This window comes from Ovis canadensis, chromosome 11, assembly GCF_042477335.2.
Source record: "Ovis canadensis isolate MfBH-ARS-UI-01 breed Bighorn chromosome 11, ARS-UI_OviCan_v2, whole genome shotgun sequence".
Classification (NCBI taxonomy): Eukaryota; Metazoa; Chordata; class Mammalia; order Artiodactyla; family Bovidae; genus Ovis; species Ovis canadensis.
The window spans coordinates 33319032-33337441 of record NC_091255.1 but is presented as its reverse complement, the minus strand read 5'-3'; the positions used below and the strand labels follow the sequence as shown (position 1 = coordinate 33337441).

The following is an 18410-nucleotide window of genomic DNA, read 5'->3' as shown; positions in this document are numbered from 1 at the left end:
AATATGAACCTCTACAAGGGCAGAGACTTTTTCTATTTTGTTCACTGCTGTATCTCCCAACTTAGAATCATGCCTGTGGTTGAAGGAATGGATAAATTATTGAATGTCATTTACCAGACATCAAGAAGAGTTGCTGGGGATTCCCTGGCGGTCTGGTGGTTAGGACTGCTCACTTTCATTGCTGAGGGTCATGGTTCAGTCCCTCGTTGAGGAACTGAGATCCTACAAGCTGTGTGCCTTGGCCACAATGAATAAATACATAAAATCTAAAAAATGAAAAGTTGTCTGGATACATCCTTAGTCTCTTGTCCGGTAAGCTGCCTCGTCCAGGTATTAGTGTGCTCTGATATTATTATCTGATACTAACATCAGGCTGCTGGGAGCTGCCTAACCTACTTTTCATCCAGCCCAGTTTAGTCTTAGCAGTCGCGCAGTATTTAAGACCTCAATCTCTGCAGGTGGACATGGGTTTGAATCCTAGTTTTACTAAGCTGTGATCACAGGCAAGCTAGTGAATTGCTCTCAGTCTCAGTTTCCTCAGCTTTGAAAGGGGGATCATCTCTATCTCAAAAGAAATAGTGTCTCAAGAACCCTTTTATCACAGTGCCAGACATTTTGACCTGCCACACAGTCTCTCTCTCGTTAAATCTTAGTAGGCCTGAGACTTATGGTATTTATTGAACTCCACCTAGTAAGTAAGGTGGAGGATGGGAGGAGCATGGAGTGGGGGTGGAGGGAGAAGTACAAAAGAAGAGCCAGACCTAGAGCCTTTTCATAGGGAATGCAGCAGTCCAGGAAAGAAGATGAAGAGTATGTGTGTTAGAAATTGCATTGTAGGATAGAACGTGAAAAAAGCTTATGATACTCAGGCTGGGAAGAGATGTTTTAGAAGAGTGGTGGGGGCAGTGTTTGGGGTGTCGGGGGGAGCCTGTACTGCAGGAGATAAGCTGGGCTTCTCTGGGCTGGGCTTTGGAAAATAGGCCTCTTTTGGACATGGGTTGGGAAGAGGTCACAATTCTCAGTGGAAGAAATAGCAGGATCTGAGGTTGGGAAAGTATGTGACAGGCCAGATTAGGAAGGGACTGGTTAAATAAGTATTTAGATTTTACTCTGTGGGCCATGGGGCAAGGCTACTAAAAGGTATCTGCCAAGGTAGTGACATGACTAGAATTGTCTGAGGCGAGTGAAAAAGGCTATAATGTAGAGGATGGATTTGGGAGGGAGGGAGGTCGGAACAGACTGTAGTAACTGATGACGAGTCCTTTGGTAAGAAGGGTCATTGGTGAGGACTGGTATGAGAGACACTCACTATAGATGGCATAAAACATAGGGCTGTTGAAACCTGTTTGCATGTTGACAAGAGGGTGAAATCAAAGATGACTCAAGGGTTCTTGTCTGGGTGACTCAGATAATGGCTGGGCTGTTGACAGGAAGAGAAGGAACAGATTTGAGAACAAATATCTTTACCTCAGTTGTGGACAGATTTCACCATGCCCAGTATACCTTTAGAGGATTATGGCTTAGCAAGCAGTTGGAAGTATTTCCAGTCAGACTGGTGTTTGTGTGAAAATTAGCTAATGAGCTAGTATTTGTTGAGTATTTCCTATGCAGCCAGCTCTACCTCTGATCAGTGCTATAGAGTGAGGTTTTGAAAAATGTGTAAGTCACACCACTGACTTGTAGACAAGTCTCATCAGTTGAATCACAATCAGGAAAAAAGTATTTTATGGAAAATTCCATGGACAGAGGACCCTGGTGTTTGCAAAGAATCAGACATGACTGAACACACAGCACACACACACACACACACACACACACACACACAAAGAATCAGACATGACTGAACACACAGCACACACACACACACACACAGGCAGCTATGCTGGGGATGACAGAGTGAGCAACATACAGTCAGTGCAGCCAAGAGGGGAAGGCAAAGTTTCTCATATTGTACTTTATAGTTTACTGAGTTTTCTCCTTTGCATTGATGATGAGTCGTACCACTGTCCAGCTGAACGCTGAAGGTCAGGAACCTAGTGATCATCCCTGTTGTTGTTCAGTCACTCAGTTGTGTCCGACTCTTTGCAACTCCATGGACTGCAGCAAGCCGGACTGCAGCAAGCCTGACTGCAGTGTTCCAGTCCCTTACCAACTCCCGGAGCTTGCTCAAACTCAAGTCGGTGATGCCATCCAACCATCTCATTCTCTGCCATCCCCTTCTCCTGCCCTCAGTCTTTCCCAGCATCAGGGTCTTTTCCAGTGAGTCAGTTCTTTGCATCAAGTGGCCAAAGTATTGGAGCTTCAGCATAAGTCCTTCCAGTGAATATTCAGTGTTGATTTCCTTTAGGATTGACTGGCTTGATCTTCCAATCCAAGGGACTCTCGAGTCTTCTCCAACACCACAGTTCCAAAGCATCAGTTCTTCAGCGCTCAGACTTCTTTATGGTCCAGCTCTCACATCCATACATGGCTACTGAAAAAATCATTGCTTTGAAAGTTATGTCTCTACTTTTGACTTCCCCCAGCTCTGTGCATGTGTGTGTGTGTACTAAGTCACTTCAATTGTATCTGACTTTGTGACCCTATGGACGGACTATAGCCTGCCAGGCTCCTCTGTCCATGGGATTCTCCAGGCAAGAATATTGGCGTGGGTTGCCATGCCCTCCTCCGGGGGGATCTTCCCAACCCAGGGATCCAGCCCACGTCTCTTTTCATCTCCTGCATTACAGGCGGCTTCTTTACCACTCACATCACCTGGGAAGTCCCTCTAACTCTGTAGTCAGCACCAAATCCTGTGGGTCTCATAAAGCTCTCACATATGTTTCCTTTCTGCTGTCATTCTGGTAGTTCGGGCTAGTGGTTCTCAACCTGGAGAACCCTGCATATTAGAATCACCTGGGAAGCTTCTGAAAATTCAAGATTTATGCATCAGCTTCAGTAAAAATCAGTATATCCCGCAAACAATTTTTTTTCAATCTGAATCACTATTGAATAGAAGAGGATTTTACTAAATCATTTTTTAAAACAAATATAACTATGTGCATGTATATAATATGTGCACATATACATACATAAAATTAGGTCATCTTTCCTAACTAAGAAGTCTTCAGTAGTAGGAGTTATTTGTAAATGAAGTAAAAGGATTTTTTTAAATCAACTTTTGTTAAATAATGGCTTTTCGACTTTGTTAAAGCCTTTGAGTTGTAACAGAATTGCTAGACTTTTTAAAGGGTGAAAAGTCAAAATATGAAATATCTTTTAGCACCACCCTGTTTTTATTATGTCCAAACTTTTTGTCTGTGTCTGTGTGTGCGAACTGGGAGGATACAGACTGGCAGAGGTATCTTGCTATTCCTTTGTACTCTCCTCCAGATGCTATTGCTGTCTAACCCTTCCTCTTTTCTTCTTTCTCGCACGTGCCTTGTGGCTTACGGGATCTCACTTCCCTGACCAGAGGTTGAACCCCGGTACAGTGGTGAAAGGCTGGGATCCTAACCACTAGGCCACTAGGGAACTCCCTCCCTTCCTCTTTTCATTAGGGTATTTTGTGAACTTGAATTTCAACAGTAAATACATCCACTTATTTCTTTTCTGTTAAACAGTTTTCTTAGAATTAGCACTATAGTTAGTGCTAGTAATCCTAGTGAAAGAAAAATTACATCTGTAATATGACACGATTAGGAAAGTAGTTGTGGTAGTAATTCATTACCTGCGAGGACCTTATGTTCCTTATGATGCCAGCAAGGAAGATAGTTTTCTCTGGGAATATGATATGTGCTTTAATGAAATATTGTTATGTAGAAGACTGAAACAAAATTATTTTTGTAGTTCTCAAAATGAGATGTTACCAGTTTTACAGTCGTTTTTCTTTTATCTAATGGACATAGTTAAAGCAGAGTAGGGAGAAAGTCATTTAGTAATTACAGAATTACACAAAGAACACTAATTCAGTGTGAAAATTGGGGGCTGGAAAGAACTATAGAAATGTAGACAAAGGAAATACCGGGGTTTTGTTCATCTAAAAGGATTTAATGAATACACTGTGGGTTAGAATTGGAGTAGGCAGGGAGTAGAAGTCACATTTAAGGTAGGGAATGGGAAGAACATTCAATTCCTAAGTCAGTGAATTAATAATAACTTTTTGTTTGATGTCCTGACGTTGAGACTGAAAATAGGTAGAATGGCACAGTGGGATGAGCATGAGCTTTGTTGGCTTAAGATCTTAAATCATGATGTAGAACATTTTTATAATCTTAAAATAATTTCCTCGAACTCCCTTGCATTCCCATTCCCCTGACCTCTGGTAACCACTGATGTGGCTTTAACCCTGAAGCCTGAAATATTTACTACCTGGCCCTTCACTGAAAAAGTTTGCCAACTCCTGACCTAGAAGGAAGAGTCTTATAAGAAACTTTGTTGGTTCCTTTTCTGTCCTGTGACTTGCTGATTAAATTATATATATATATATATATATATATGTATGTATGTATGTATAGCAGTTGATGTTGGTCTCTTTTTTTAGGGTACTCCTAGTGAATGTAGATTTTCTTTTTGTCCCAGGCATCTTTGGTTAGGTGAGGAGTGATGAATTACCAGAGAACGCATCAAAATATCTGACCTCCAACTGCACTGGTGAAGAGTAAATGGGTATTATTTGGGGAAAAAAAAAAACAATGAAATTGTGATACAAGTACTGATATTCTTCACTGATACTTAGTATAGCTCTTCTGGTGAAACTGTAGGTTTATGTATTATTTAAATGTCTAGGCTTATTTTTCACAGGGAAAGTTGGAGAAAGAGAAAAAAGAAGCCACAGCTGAAAATTAGTCACTTGATAAAGAAGTGTTTCAGTTCAGTTCAGTCGCTCAGTTGTGTCCGTCTCTTTGCGACCCCATGAATCGCAACACGCCAGGCCTCCCTGTCCTAGTAAGCCTTTAAACTAGACACTGTTGTGAATAGTTTAGTACATCTTAATTACTCCTCGACAGGACTCTCAGATACTGTTATTATTGCTACTTTCCACCTGTGAAAACAGAAGCGCAGAAAGAAGTGACTTGCCAAGGTCACACTGCTAGGAAATCCACTGCTCGGGCCTGGGTTGCAGTCCAGGCGAGTGAGGCTCCAGAGCACACTGTCTTAAGGGCAAATCATGTTGCCTCTCTCAGACTCAGAACAATAGCACACATGTACTGACCTCTTACTGCAGGGCTGGTGTGCTTCTAAGGTCCTTGTTTATGTTTACATACTTAACCTAGGTGGAGAAGGAGGCGTTTGCCTGAGGAATGACAACTAGAAAGTGCTGGGGCTGGGATCTGACTCCAGAGCCTGTGCCCCCTCACCAGGGCACTGAGCTGTAGGTTCTCCATTATTATTCAGAATGATAATTGTATACTTCTTCCTGTAAGAGCTTTGCAGCTTGCTGGTACTTCAAGGACACATTTGCTTGCTATTTGCAAGCAGACACGATGCCACAGAATACTATCTCAGCCATGGGTACTGCTTTATTATATCAGGAGGCGGCGAGGCAGTTGCAGTACAGTGCACTTGTGATCAGGGTTTTCTCCTGCAAAAGATGCAAGACGGAGCAGCTATGATTTCATGAATGAGAGCCTGTATCCAAACACCTTCCTTTTATCTCACCTCTTCTCTGATCATAACCTTTGTAGTTTATGTCTCAGACTTCCCTGGTGGCTCAAACGGTAAAGCATCTGCCTACAATGTGGGAGACCCGGGTTCAATCCCTGGGTCGGGAAGATCCCCTGAAGAAGGAAATGGCAACCCACTCCAGTATTCTTGCCTGGAGAATCCCGTGGACAGAGGAGCCAGGTGGGCTGCAGTCCATGGGGTCACAAGGAGTCGGACACGACTGAGAAACTTCACACACACACACACACACACACTGTTAGGGAACTGTTGACTGAAACAAGTGTTAGGGTCAAGGCTGCAGGTAGAAATTTGTGTCAGTAATTCTGAGAGCTACTAGGGATATTGCTGTAGATTTTGGATTTACCTGTTTGTAACTGACCAACCTAGATAGCATATTCAAAAGCAGAGACATTACTTTGCCAACAAAGGTCCGTCTAGTCAAGGCTATGGTTTCTCCAGTGGTCATGTATGGATATGAGAGTTGGACTGTGAAGAAAGCTGAGCGCCGAAGAATTGATGCTTTTGAACTGTGGTGTTGGAGAAGACTCTTGAGAGTCTCTTGGACTGCAAGGAGATCCAACCAGTTCATTCTAAAGGAGATCAGTCCTGGGATTTCTTTGGAAGGAATGATGCTAAGGCTGAAACTCCAATACTTTGGCCACCTCATGTGAAGAGTTGACTCATTGAAAAGACTGTGATGCTGGAGGGATTGGGGGCAGGAGGAGAGGGGGATGACAGAGGATGGCTGGATGGCATCACCGGCTCGATGGACGTGAGTTTGAGTGAACTCCGGGAGTTGGTGATGGACAGAGAGGCCTGGCGTGCTGCAATTCATGGGGTCGCAAAGAGTCAGACACGACTGAGCGACTGAACTGAACTGGTATCCAGAGGAATTTGCAAAGATTCCTTAACATTTTTGAAATAGAACTTTTATGATCTTTAAGGGTTGGAATTTGTAACTTTCTACTCTCTGAGGCAAATGTCCTAATAGTACCCCCCACATGAATCAATATCCAGATTCTTTGTGACTGTTAGTTTCATTCTTGTCCCTCCTGTTTGTGAGTTCCTGTAGACACTACTTCTATGTTTTATATAGATTCTATATTTAACACTGCTGCTGCTGCTAAGTCAGACACAGAGCCGTGTCCGACTCTGTGCGACCCCATAGACGTCAGCCCACCAGGCTCCCCTGTCCCTGGGATTCTCCAGGCAAAAGCACTGGAGTAGGTTGCTGTTTCCTTCTCCAGTGCGTGAAAGTGAAGTCGCTCAGTTGTGTCCAACTCTTAGCGACCCAGTGGACTGCAGCCTACCAGGCTCCTCTGTCCATGGGATTTTCCAGGCAAGGGTACTGAAGTGGGGTGCCATTGCCTTCTCCGTTGGCACTACTTTGGTGCTATATTATTTGGAAAATGTACAAATTAAACTGCCCTTTTTAAAAACTTCAAGGGGCAACTGCTGATCTTCCATAAGAATGATAGTTTAAGTGAAACGGAAATGCAGAATATTTATGGTTGCTATAGTGTTGGTGGATTTTGGGACTCTAGAGCAAAAGGTTGGCTAGAATAAGGTGTAGTTGAAACCAAGGTTAATAGGTTCAGTTTGCTTCAGGGAAGAAAAATCTGCAATCCATAGCCACAGGCAACCCCTGTGAAAACTTAGCAGCTGTCTCTTAGGCAAGTAAGATGTGACTATAGCCACCTGTTTCAACTAGCAAGATAAGGTGTCCTCTTGTTATCCATTAAATTGACTTAGGCAGAGGCAGGTGACTTGCAGGCCTTCTTGGCGGTGACTTTTATGGAGGGCAAGGGTAGGTCTTGCTTTCTAATGATTTGTTTTTCTCCTGGAGCCTAGTGTTGTGCCTAGCCCACAAACCTGATTTAAAAGGAAAATCTGACCGAGAAGGTAAATCATTGAAGCCTTTCCCTTATATTTTCTGGTCGTAGTATGCTGCAGACACTGACAGGCTTTATTTAAATTTTGGGGGGTGAAACGCCATGTCTGAGATGTCTTTCCTTGCACTGCCTTAAGGCCAGGTGGTCTTGCTGTGTTTGTATCCCTTGTCAGAGTGCTTTCAGGTTTTCAGCTTGTCTTTTTTAATTGCCTGTCTTCTCCATTACCCAGCAACTTTGTGAAAAACGTGTGCCAAGATGGTTTTCTTTACTTTCACACTGGCACTTTCTAAATTTTCAATGAACTGCTCGGTTTTACAGTTGCCTTCTTAAGAGTTGCAAATCTCTGGATAAGCTGATGAATGAACACACAAAAAGTTGCAGTTCTGTTGATCTTCTATCTAAACAGTAGTATTCCCAGAGCAGTCTAACTGTGTGTGACCTGGGGGCTGAGCTTTTTCTCCAGGCCAGTCATCCCCATACCTGGGGTCATCTGAAAAGCACTGTACATTTCCGGTGATCGCGCTCCAGCTCTGCTGAATTTGGGTGCTCTCTGTCTAGTTCAGATTGCCCATGTGATTCTTACGCAGCCAGTCTGGGAGTAATGTCCTCAAGAGCAGTCTGAGGCTGGAAGTGGGTAGGGGTCACGGGCCTGTCCCCTTTGTGCTCCTCAGTTCATTGTCTGGGAATTGAGCCAGAAGTGGTCTGTAGGTTCCTTCCTTTCCTAAAGTTTTGTGATGTGTAAAAACCCTTACACTTGGGTATTAGAAAATTATTTACTTTCCCTCATAGTTTAATTGTTTTCCATAATCTTTAAAATTTGTATAAAATAATATATTTGCTTCCTAAGTGCACATCGATTTAAAACTCAAGTAATATTACAAGGCTTAAGAAATAAAAATTTGCCATCCCTCAGAACCCACTTCCCAGACTACTTTCCCCTCTTCTCTGTTGACCTCTAAGGGGTAATATTGCCGTTTCTAGATGGATCAGTGATAGACATTGACTGACTTTTTCCTGTGGCAGGTTAGGAGTTGCCTCCTGGAGAGCTTTTTTTTTTTTTTAAGATACAGCCTAACTAACTTGCGCTTGTTCCAAATTAATAATAATGAAGGTTTTTTTTTTGTTTTTTTTTTTTGCCTTGTTGTATGGCTTGCAGGATCTTGGTTCCCTGATCAGGGATTGAACCCAGGCCATGGCAGCGAAAGTACCGAGTCCTAACCACAGGACCACAAGGGAATTCCCTAATGACGAGTTTTAAAAGCATGTTAGGCTTTACTCTTTGGTTTGGGAATTGTCAGTGCAGACTTGTTATATGAGGTGATGAAGTATTTAAAGCCTTGATAGCTCATTCATTATTTAGCAGTGTTTTTCCATTCCTGTTTTTCCTTTTGTTCATCACCTTATCTTTCTGATGATGTCCTATTGATTTGCTGTGATTTTAATTGATCAGTCTTAATTCCTTGGTCAATAAAAATTTGAAACTCATTCTGTTTTCCATGACTCAAAAAAATGTTGTGTAAATAGTTACAATAGTTTAAATTATTCAACCAATAATTATGTAATTGTGGAAAGCATAAAAGGGGTGTGGAGGAAATGCTGACAATTTTGCACGCGTGTGCCAGTTATAGTAATTTTATTTAATTTTCACAGCAGCACCGAGTAGAAGATCCCCCCTCTTATTTTACATATAAAGAAACTGAAGCTGAGAGAGGTGGTCTGAGCCCATGGTCCCCGTAGCTAGTTACTAAACGGATTTATATTCCCATCACTTGCAACTCCAGAAGCTACTACAAGTGTATATATCAGTTTTTTTTAAACTTAATTGATGCATAAGATACATGCAAAGAAGTTCAAAGCATGAGCCCAATGAATTACCACAATAAAAATTATTTATAATTTGAATGTGCATATTTAAAATGTAACCACCACTGAGTTAATAACAAAAAAATAATCTTACCTCCTAGAGGGCACCCCTGCTGTGCTCTCCCAGTTACCACTCTCCTGCCGTTCCTCCCAAGAGAAGCATTATCATGACTCCATAGATTCATTTTGCTCCGAGTGACAGCAACTTTTGGACAAAATTTGATGTTACTCCTAAATTCATATGTCCTTTAACATTTTCTGTTACCCACATCTAGAAAATCAGTGCCAGTTTTTCTTTAAAGAGGCCATCAACTTCATATCTTTCTCTGTAGGAAAAATAAGTATACATTTTATAAAATCACATGAACTTACTGCTTTGTGCATCTCCATTTCAGGTAAATAATTGCAATTTCTTGGCTCTTTAGTGTGAGTAACTATAAATAACTCTTCAAAACCAGTGACCTGTAAATTTGTCACACCAGAGTAGAAGTGTAGATATATGAGTCCTGCCAAAGGAATTTTGTGGTTATAAATGCTAAGATTTGAAAAATATTACAATAGGATCATTGTAAGTACTGTTTTCTTTTAGCCAGTGGGTGGGTTTTTTTTTTTTAAGCAATATTTGGCTTAAATATTAGTAGGCTAAATAAATTGCAGTATTTTGAAAAAAATTAGTTATAGGAATTCTCATATGATACATAACACATAAGCACAGTGATCACCAGCTGTAAGCAAATTTTCATCTTGCAAGTGCCTTCTACTTTATTTGCCCAGGAATGCTGATTTACACCTGAGATAATATCTAGTTTTTTGACTCCTGCTGCTGCTAAGTCGCTTCAGTCGTGTCCGACTCTGTGCGACCCCACAGACAGCAGCCCACTAGGCTCCTGTCTCTGGGATTCTCCAGGCAACAATACTGGAGTGGGTTGCCATTTCCTTTTCCAGTGCATGAAAGTGAAAAGCGAAAGTGAAGTCGCTCAGTTGTGTCCTGACTGTTTGCGACCCCATGGACTGCAGCCTACCAGGCTCCTCTGTCCATGGGATTTTCCAGACAAGAGCACTGGAGTGGGGTGCCATTGCCTTCTCTGAACTATGAAGGCAGAGCACATTTGTTATAGAATACCTGAAATGCGCAAGAAAGTGCAGAGAAGAAAACAAACCTGATATTTTGTGGTATTTGTCATTCTGTTCCTCATATATTTGAATGTTTATAATAAAATTGAAATTATAAAATATATTTAGTTTCCCAGCCTTATTTTTTCTGTTACCTATAATTTGAATGTGTGTATTTAGTGTTACATATGTCTTGGAAAACGTGAATAGTTGCATAATAACTTCACTCTCATGTGCCACTTATTCTTGTTTTTTGAATGGAAGCATCTCTTTTTGAGCTGGCTTAGGGTTGGAGCCATACAAGTGAGTGGGAGACATCCAAGGTGACTCCCACATTTCTTCTGCAGATAACTGGAATAGATGGTGTGTCATTTATTAATACAGGGACCATACAAAGAGGAGCAATTTCCTTGAAGCTAAGAAGAGAGATCTGCATAGAGATAAGGGTCTACAGATCACTGATGCTAGATTTTGGTTTTAACCACAGACCAAGGCTCTGATATAGCTGCCTTGGAAGGTGGCACAGTTGAGAAGGCCAAGGGTAGACCTCCTGGGGAGTATCAGTGGTGGAGGGTTTGGAGGGATGTGCAGAGAAGTGTGTGAAAGTGACAGAGCGCCGGGATTGGAGAGAAGGTGGCACGGTGGTTGTTGAAAGAAGCAAAAAGCAGGATGGACAGGAGTGTCCTGTGCTGAGAGGAGAACCACTGGCAAGTGTCTTAGATTTGGCAATTAGGAAGTCATCAGTGAGAGGGGCTTCAAGGGGGTAGTGGAGGCGGAGGGAATGGCAGGGTGATAGTGTGTGAGGAAATGTGTGTGGTAGCTAGAGACGGAAGGGCAGAGGTGGTCAGATGTGTGAAAGGAGAGTTTTGTTTCGCTGTTGATAGAGGCCTAGGCCTCTGTTCGTGCTGATGAGAGGGTTCCCGCTGAAAGAGATTGAAGTTGCTGGAGCTGGAGCGGTTGATGATAAAGCAAAGGACCTGGGGAGAGTGAAGGGTTTGGAGCAGAGGAGGAGTGCGTAAGCTTGCATGGGAGGGAGCTGCAGTCTCTGAGAAGGCAGGGGTAGATGGGAGTCGCTTTTGGTACAGTGGGGATTGTTGGTAGTTGCTCAGTTTTCTCAAGACGTTGTCCAGGAAGGTAGGAGATGGCCCTGAGGGCTGTGTCCAGATTTGGAGTTTTTGTGGTGGGGAGTAGAGGAGTGAATGTTCTGTGGCCCAGAGCATGACCACAGCAGCATTGTGGTTCCACGGATATGATTTATGCATGATTGCCTGAATCCCCACCAAAACTGCAGGTAAGAGACAAGTTTCTGGACTTTGCTTCCTCAGAGAAGCCTCCCCTAATGTCCTAAGTTAAATTTCTTTTTTAAAAAAATGTCATTATAGGTTCTCAGAGCTCTGTTCTTTCTAGTACTGATCTGAGTTGTTTTTCATTTAGTTGTTGCAGTTGTTGTAATTATAAACGTTTACTTCCCCAGTAACTAAAAGCTCTGAGGAAAGATATGTCTGATTTTGCTTAAGTACTGTACTATCAGGCCCCTCACAGATACTCGGTAAATGTTGAATGAGTCAAAAACAGTGGTTTTCAACCTTTAGGGTCTGCCCCAGCACGCCTGTGGGATGTGAACTGCTTCCATCTGAATGGTTGACTGCCCTGAGCCTTCCCGAGGGAGGGCAGGGGTCAGGTAGTGTGGGAGAGTGGCTGCTACGCCACTGAATGCCTGGGCCGTTGTCCCAGCCCCACACGTCTCACCAGCTTCGTGACCTTGGACAAATTCTTAACTTCTCTGTACCCCGTGCCCTCCTCTGTAAAGTGGCTAGTCATAATAGTACCTGCCCCATGGGGTCACCGTGAGGATTCACAGAAAACTTGTGAAATAGGATGTGACATGTAGAAGTTACTAATTCCTGCTAGCGGTTTGAAAACTGATCTTCAGGGAAATTGAGAAGAAATCCTTGCACTGTGATGGCACCCTGAACAACACCATTCTTGGTCTTGTAGGAGTATCAGTAAGAATAGGAACATCATGTGACTACAGTTGACCCTTGAACAATATCAGTGGCTAGAAACTCTGCCTTACCTTCCGGCAGAGTGGAAAATCCGCATGTAACTTAGAGCCCTCCGTGACCTTGATTCTTCGGATTCAACCAACTGCAGATGGTGTCGCAGCTGTCCCCAACCTTTTTGGCACCAGGGACCAGTTTCAAGGATAACAGCTTCTCCATGGACTGAGGGGTGGGGGAGAGTTTCCAGATGATTCAAGCGCATTACATTTATTGTGCACTTTATTTCTATTGTTACATCAGCTCCACCTCAGATGGAGTTGCTTTGGGGCCCCTGCTGTATAGTGTTTACTACTGGAAAATAGCCCTGTGTTAAGTAAACCCACGCAGTTCAAACCGTGTTGTTGAAGCGTCAGCGGTGGTCATTTTGGTCATCCCATCCTGGCTGTGGGATGAGGGATGAGTGCGTGCTGTCTGTTTACACCTAGCGTGGTAAACTTGATTCTTTGTCTTCCTTGCAGAGGAGGTGGCCAAGTTGGAGAAGCACTTGATGCTTCTCCGACAAGAGTACGTCAAGCTGCAGAGGAAACTGGCAGAGACAGAGAAGAGATGCACTCTTCTAGCTGCGCAAGCAAAGAAAGAAAGCAGCAATGAGTCCTTCATCAGCCGCCTGCTGGCAATCGTGGCCGACCTGTACGAGCAGGAGCAGTATAGGTGAGCTGACATGGGGCCAGTTTGGGGAAGCAAATCCTTTGGCTTTCTCTCTTGTTTTCTGCTTATCTTCAGCACAGATTATGGGTGTCCTGGTGATTGCATCCCTGGTACAGATAGGAATTAGCTTGCAAGTTCAGGGATTCAAGGGAGGAGAAGTCACCTTCTCTTGGGCTGGTCAAGAAGGCCTCTTGGAGCTACTGGTTAGTGTAGCATGATGGTTGAGGGTGGACTTTGGGGTCACACAATTCAGCTGGCCACTTACTGGCTACGTGAACTGGAGCTATGTGATGTGCCTTAGGCTCCTAATCTGTAAAATGGGGATAAGAATACTATTTACCTCAGGGTTATTGAGATGAGATGGTTGGATGGCATCACTGACTTCAAAGAATATGAGTAAACTCCAGGAGTTGGTGATGGTCAGGGAGGCCTGGTGTGCTGCAGTCTATGGGGTCACACAGAGTTGGACACGACTGAGCGACTGAACTAAGCTAGAGTTATTGTGTTGATTAAATTAATAAATACTGTTTGAGCACTTAGATAAACAGTGTCTGGCATATAGTAAGTGCTCAGTTTTTAAGCTACTGTTATAAGTGAGTTTTATGGTAAATGTTAAAGGCTGAGTAGGATTTAATAAAGACAGTAATGTCACTAGTAGAGGGAGTGGCTGAGAACAGACTCATAGATGGGAATGTGTGGAGGATTTAGAGGAGGGGGCATTTTAGGGTACATACCCATGCAGAGGAGCCCTGGAGTGGTGGGAAGGGTAGGGTGGGTTGCATTGGGATGCCAAGGTGAGGATATCGGACTTGATCCTTTAGGAAGTGTGAAACAGGGTTTCCAAGTTTACAGGAATGTCATAAAGTGGTGTTTCAGGCAGATTAGCCTGGTAACATCATGTAGGCGAGATTATAGAGAGAACAAGAGCAGAATCAGGCCGGAAGTGATGAAGGACTGACCTGGGATGATGGCTGCAGTTGTGGGAAAGAGACAAGGACATGAATGTGCCGGGAAGGATTTGCCTACCGGAGAGGCAAGATGGAATAGATGATTTAGTAAAATGTGGAAATAAGACATTTAAAATATATCAAAATCCAGAACTGCCATCTACCATCTTAATCATTTCTAAAAGAAAAGAAAAACTGAATACCGAAAAATGAGAATTACACACTCTGAGTAAAGGACAGCCCTTTCTTTAAATCTAATGGATGTAGCTACTTGTAAAATATAGGTCACTGTCTCTCTCTCTTTTTTTCCTTCTCCTCTTTTTCCCATGGATAAGTGAAAACTTTGTTCTCCCTGGCTCCAGGAAGCCAACACAGCTCTCTCACTGTCCAGGGCTCTTTCCCGTTAGAATTCCCACTATTTACTTTCCCTATTACGTAACAGTTGACTGCACTCTTACACTGCAGTCCTTCTAGGAGACAGTGGGAATGAGACTGGGCAGTTTCCTCTTCTGGCAACTTTTTACCTGGTCAGCTGTGGTACGGTCCCAGGGTTCTAGTGGGTCTCTCTTCCGCTTCTAAAACCTGTCCTTTTATCAAAAGAAGGCTGAATGCCTTTGTTATCTACAAACAGTGATCAGATGGGGAATGGAGACTTTGAAGAGGACTGAGCTTTTGAAATGGAATAACTGAAAGTAGAATATAAATTTCTAAAGCAGATTCTCTTTTACCAAGATAAGGGATAAAAAAAAAACCTTTTGTCCCATGAACATGTGTTTTGTTGAAGAGTTTAAATAGTGTTTTTATGTGCATTTTAGTAGAGTAATTGGAGAGTTAGTGTTAAATTTTTAAATTGAGCAATGTGGAAGAAATAGGTGCACTTCTTAGCTAAAGTTCAGGGGAGAAAGCTTTGTCCCATAAGATACTTAAAAATGATGGTTGAAAGTGAAAGTGTTAGTTGCTTTGTAGTTATTTACAACCAAACATAATTTTTCCTGTCTAAGTGTTTAAGACACTCTAGCAGCAAGCTCTTTATGCTTCCTCTCCAGTGACAACATCCTTGTATCCACATTTTAAAAGGAAATGCCTTTAAATGACTAGAATGAAAAACTTTACAAAATTGCTAGCCTCCTAATTGTTTCTGCATAGAGTCTTCAAAGACTTGACCTGTCCCAAGTTTCCATTTTTGAATTATATTTTTTAAAATTATTACTATTAGAGATTATTAGTGAAATTCTTGTATTTATTTCTCTTTGGGATTGTTGTTTAGTGTCTGACTGTTGCAACCCTCATGGACTGTAGCTCACCAGTCTCCTCTCTGACCATGGGATTTCCCAGGCAGTAGTACTGGAGTGGGTTGCCATTTCCTTCTCCATCTCTTTGGGATATTAGACTATAAAAGAAAAAACTTTGACTTGACATTCATGAATAATAGTAGGAATTTTATAGAAACATTCATTTTTATAATTTTGTGGCTAAACTCAAGATACGTGGTAGAAATAGTAAGCAGTGACTGTTCATTTACATTCTTAGAATGTAATACTTTGTAAGTACGTTCAGAGTTTAGAAGTTATTTGTGCTTTGTTTTTGTTATATTTTTAAAACGTTATCACAGGATATGATATGAGACAGTTTTATGTTCTGCTTTAAATAGAATGTCAGTTCTGTTCTTTATGAATAGTGTTCCGTGTTAACAGTATTAATAAATACCCTATTCTTTTAATCTAAGATAATTCGTTGCAGCTTGGTTAGTTCTTTAATAGAACTGGAATTGTCGGTATGCTCACATAATTATAATGTATGTTCTACAGGTTGCTTTTGTGGAGCAAAATGTGTCTGCATCAAGCATCGTATTGAAACCATATTCTTGTTTGTGTCTCCTTTTAAGCGCATGAGTTAATCTGTGTAAAAATTTTTTTCTTCTTCCTTTTCTCATACATAATAGTTTTTATGTATTTAGTTTCTAAAGGCTTTCCAAACCTAACAAGTTATTTTCAAGGGAAATATGCAAGTGAAAAGCCTCACAAATACAAGCAAGGAGATGACGATGGGTGACTGTGGATTCTGCCAGCTAGCCATATGGCACATGCTTCTGTCAGCCTAGTGGGTCATCCTTAGGTGTTTGTTAACTGCCCAGATGCTCTCCTACCTTGACATCTGACATTTCAGAGTTAAGCATGAATAACTATTTGGAAAGCTCTTTTCACTTAATGATATGTCATATATATGGAAACACGTTTGAAGAAAAGATACCTCACCCCCTTTTCTTTATAAATGGTTGAGTTAAAAAATGGCCAATACTAGGTCTGAGTGTTTCTGATGAGAACAGGAGTCCAGATATTGGGTTTCATGTTTCATATTCTTGATTGTTTTATCAAAGCTAATTTCTTTATAGTTTTTGGATTAACCTTGCTTGAACATTAATGCGGTGTGGAGCATCATAGCACGGTAGGCTGAGAGCTCTTATCACAGTCTTTAGTCTTCTAGTCTATTTCTCCCTGACGATTTATCTTGATTTTTTTCTACATAAAACCTCTTCTACTCTTTATATGAATATTAGTCATCCTTTGTAACTTGTAGGCTGCACCATCATGGGGGTGACATTAGGGAATGTCTTTGAAAGCATAGTATCCCATGTGAACTAAAAGCTAGAAGTTAGAAATAGGAAACATGTCTGCTGCTGCTGCTGCTGCTGCTGCTGCTGCTAAGTTGCTTCAGTCGTGTCCGACTCTGTGCGACCCCACAGATGGCAGCCCACTAGGCTCCTCTGTCCCTGGGATTCTCCAGGCAAGAATACTGGAGTAGGTTGCCATTTCCTTCTCCAATGCATGAAAGTGAAAAGTGAAAGTGAAGTCGCTCAGTCATGCCCGACTCTTAGCGACCCCATGGACTGCAGCCTACCAGGCTCCTCCGTCCATGGGATTTTCCAAGCAAGAGTACTGGAGTGGGGTGCCATTGCCTTCTCTGGTAAACATGTCTAGCAATGCATTGTAAATATGACCTATCAGTGCTAGCATAGACATATATTTTGCTGTGATTTTTTTTTTCTTTCTTTCACAGATGAATGTTGGTCAGTCAGTACTCACATACTGATTAGCTGTGAATTCCAGCTATACCTAGTTATAATGATAGTCTTTCTTTTTATACCTGTGGGTATTTTTCTTCATCAGTGACTTGAAGATAAAGGTTGGGAGCAGGCACATCAACGCCCACAAGTTTGTCCTGGCGGCCCGCAGTGACAGCTGGAGTCTGGCCAGTTTGTCTTCCACCGAGGAGTTGGACCTGTCAGGTGAGCCTCTGAGTGGCTGGGGACTCAAAACTCCCGGCACATGAGCACTTGACAGAAGGTTATGATGTGCCACTTTGAGATATTTGTGGCTTAGCAGAAATAGACTGCTTCTCTCATGAATTAGTGGTGACCATAAACTAGTTAAATAGTGAGTCATTAGGTAGTACTTTGTGGACACTTCTGTTTAATATCTGGCTAAAAAATCATAAATATTTGAGGAACTACAGTATTCTTATAATTTATAAAATAAGAATATCTCTCCATATAACTTTTCATATAGTAGTATGTTATAAATATGAGAGCATATGTAGAAAAAAAATTTGTTTCCAATAAGAGAAAGTCCTGCTATTGTTCAGCTGGTTACAGTTTAACCCTAGCTGCCAAAATACTTTTCCTGGTCTGTAAGAACTGAATTCAGAGGTAACAGTTACTGCAAAAAATAAGAATATTCTTTCTTTACAATCAAAGGATGACCAGCTATCTTCAGAATTTAAGTGCTTAAACTGTTTAATGTTACTGTTTTTGTGGCACATATATTTTGTAGAATTTGGGTAAATATGGTGGTTAAGTAAACTTAAAAACATCACTTTCAAAAGTTCACTTCAGAATTACATTTTCACTTAGTATTTGCCTAACTGCTGCTACAAAAGAGCAAATTTTAAATTTAATTCTGCTGTTAATAATCAAGAGAATTACAAGTCTCCTGTAAATGTGTTATGCTGCTGCTGCTGCTAAGTCGCTTCAGTCGTGTCCGACTCTGTGCGACCCCAGAGACGGCAGCCCACCAGGCTCCGCCATCCCTGGGATTCTCCAGGCAAGAACAGTGGAGTAGGTTGCCATTTCCTTCTCCAATGCATGAAAGTGAAAAGTGAAAGTGAAGTCACTCAGTCATGTCCGACTCTTTGTGACCCCATGGACTGCAGTCTACCAGGCTCCTCCGTCCATGGGATTT

The 18410-nt window shown here is 42.0% G+C and overlaps 1 protein-coding gene across 18 annotated transcripts in view; it reads left to right on the top strand.

The window, feature by feature from the left end:
• Positions 1-18410, top strand: part of ANKFY1 (ankyrin repeat and FYVE domain containing 1) — a 70472-nt gene that overhangs the window by 2996 nt on the left and 49066 nt on the right. For 9 of the 18 annotated variants that reach the window (XR_011259814.1, XR_011259817.1, XR_011259813.1 and 6 more), the window contains exons 2-3: positions 13036-13228; positions 17340-17458. Coding sequence is in view for 6 of the 18 variants with exons in the window: in XM_069603160.1 (XP_069459261.1) it covers positions 13036-13228; positions 17340-17458 (312 nt within the window). In the remaining 12 variants the exon portion in view is untranslated. Of the gene's footprint in view, positions 1-11188; positions 11806-12365; positions 12747-13035; positions 13229-17339; positions 17459-18410 lie in introns of those variants that run through there. The other 9 variants (XR_011259820.1, XR_011259819.1, XM_069603164.1 and 6 more) reach the window with 6 other exon arrangements.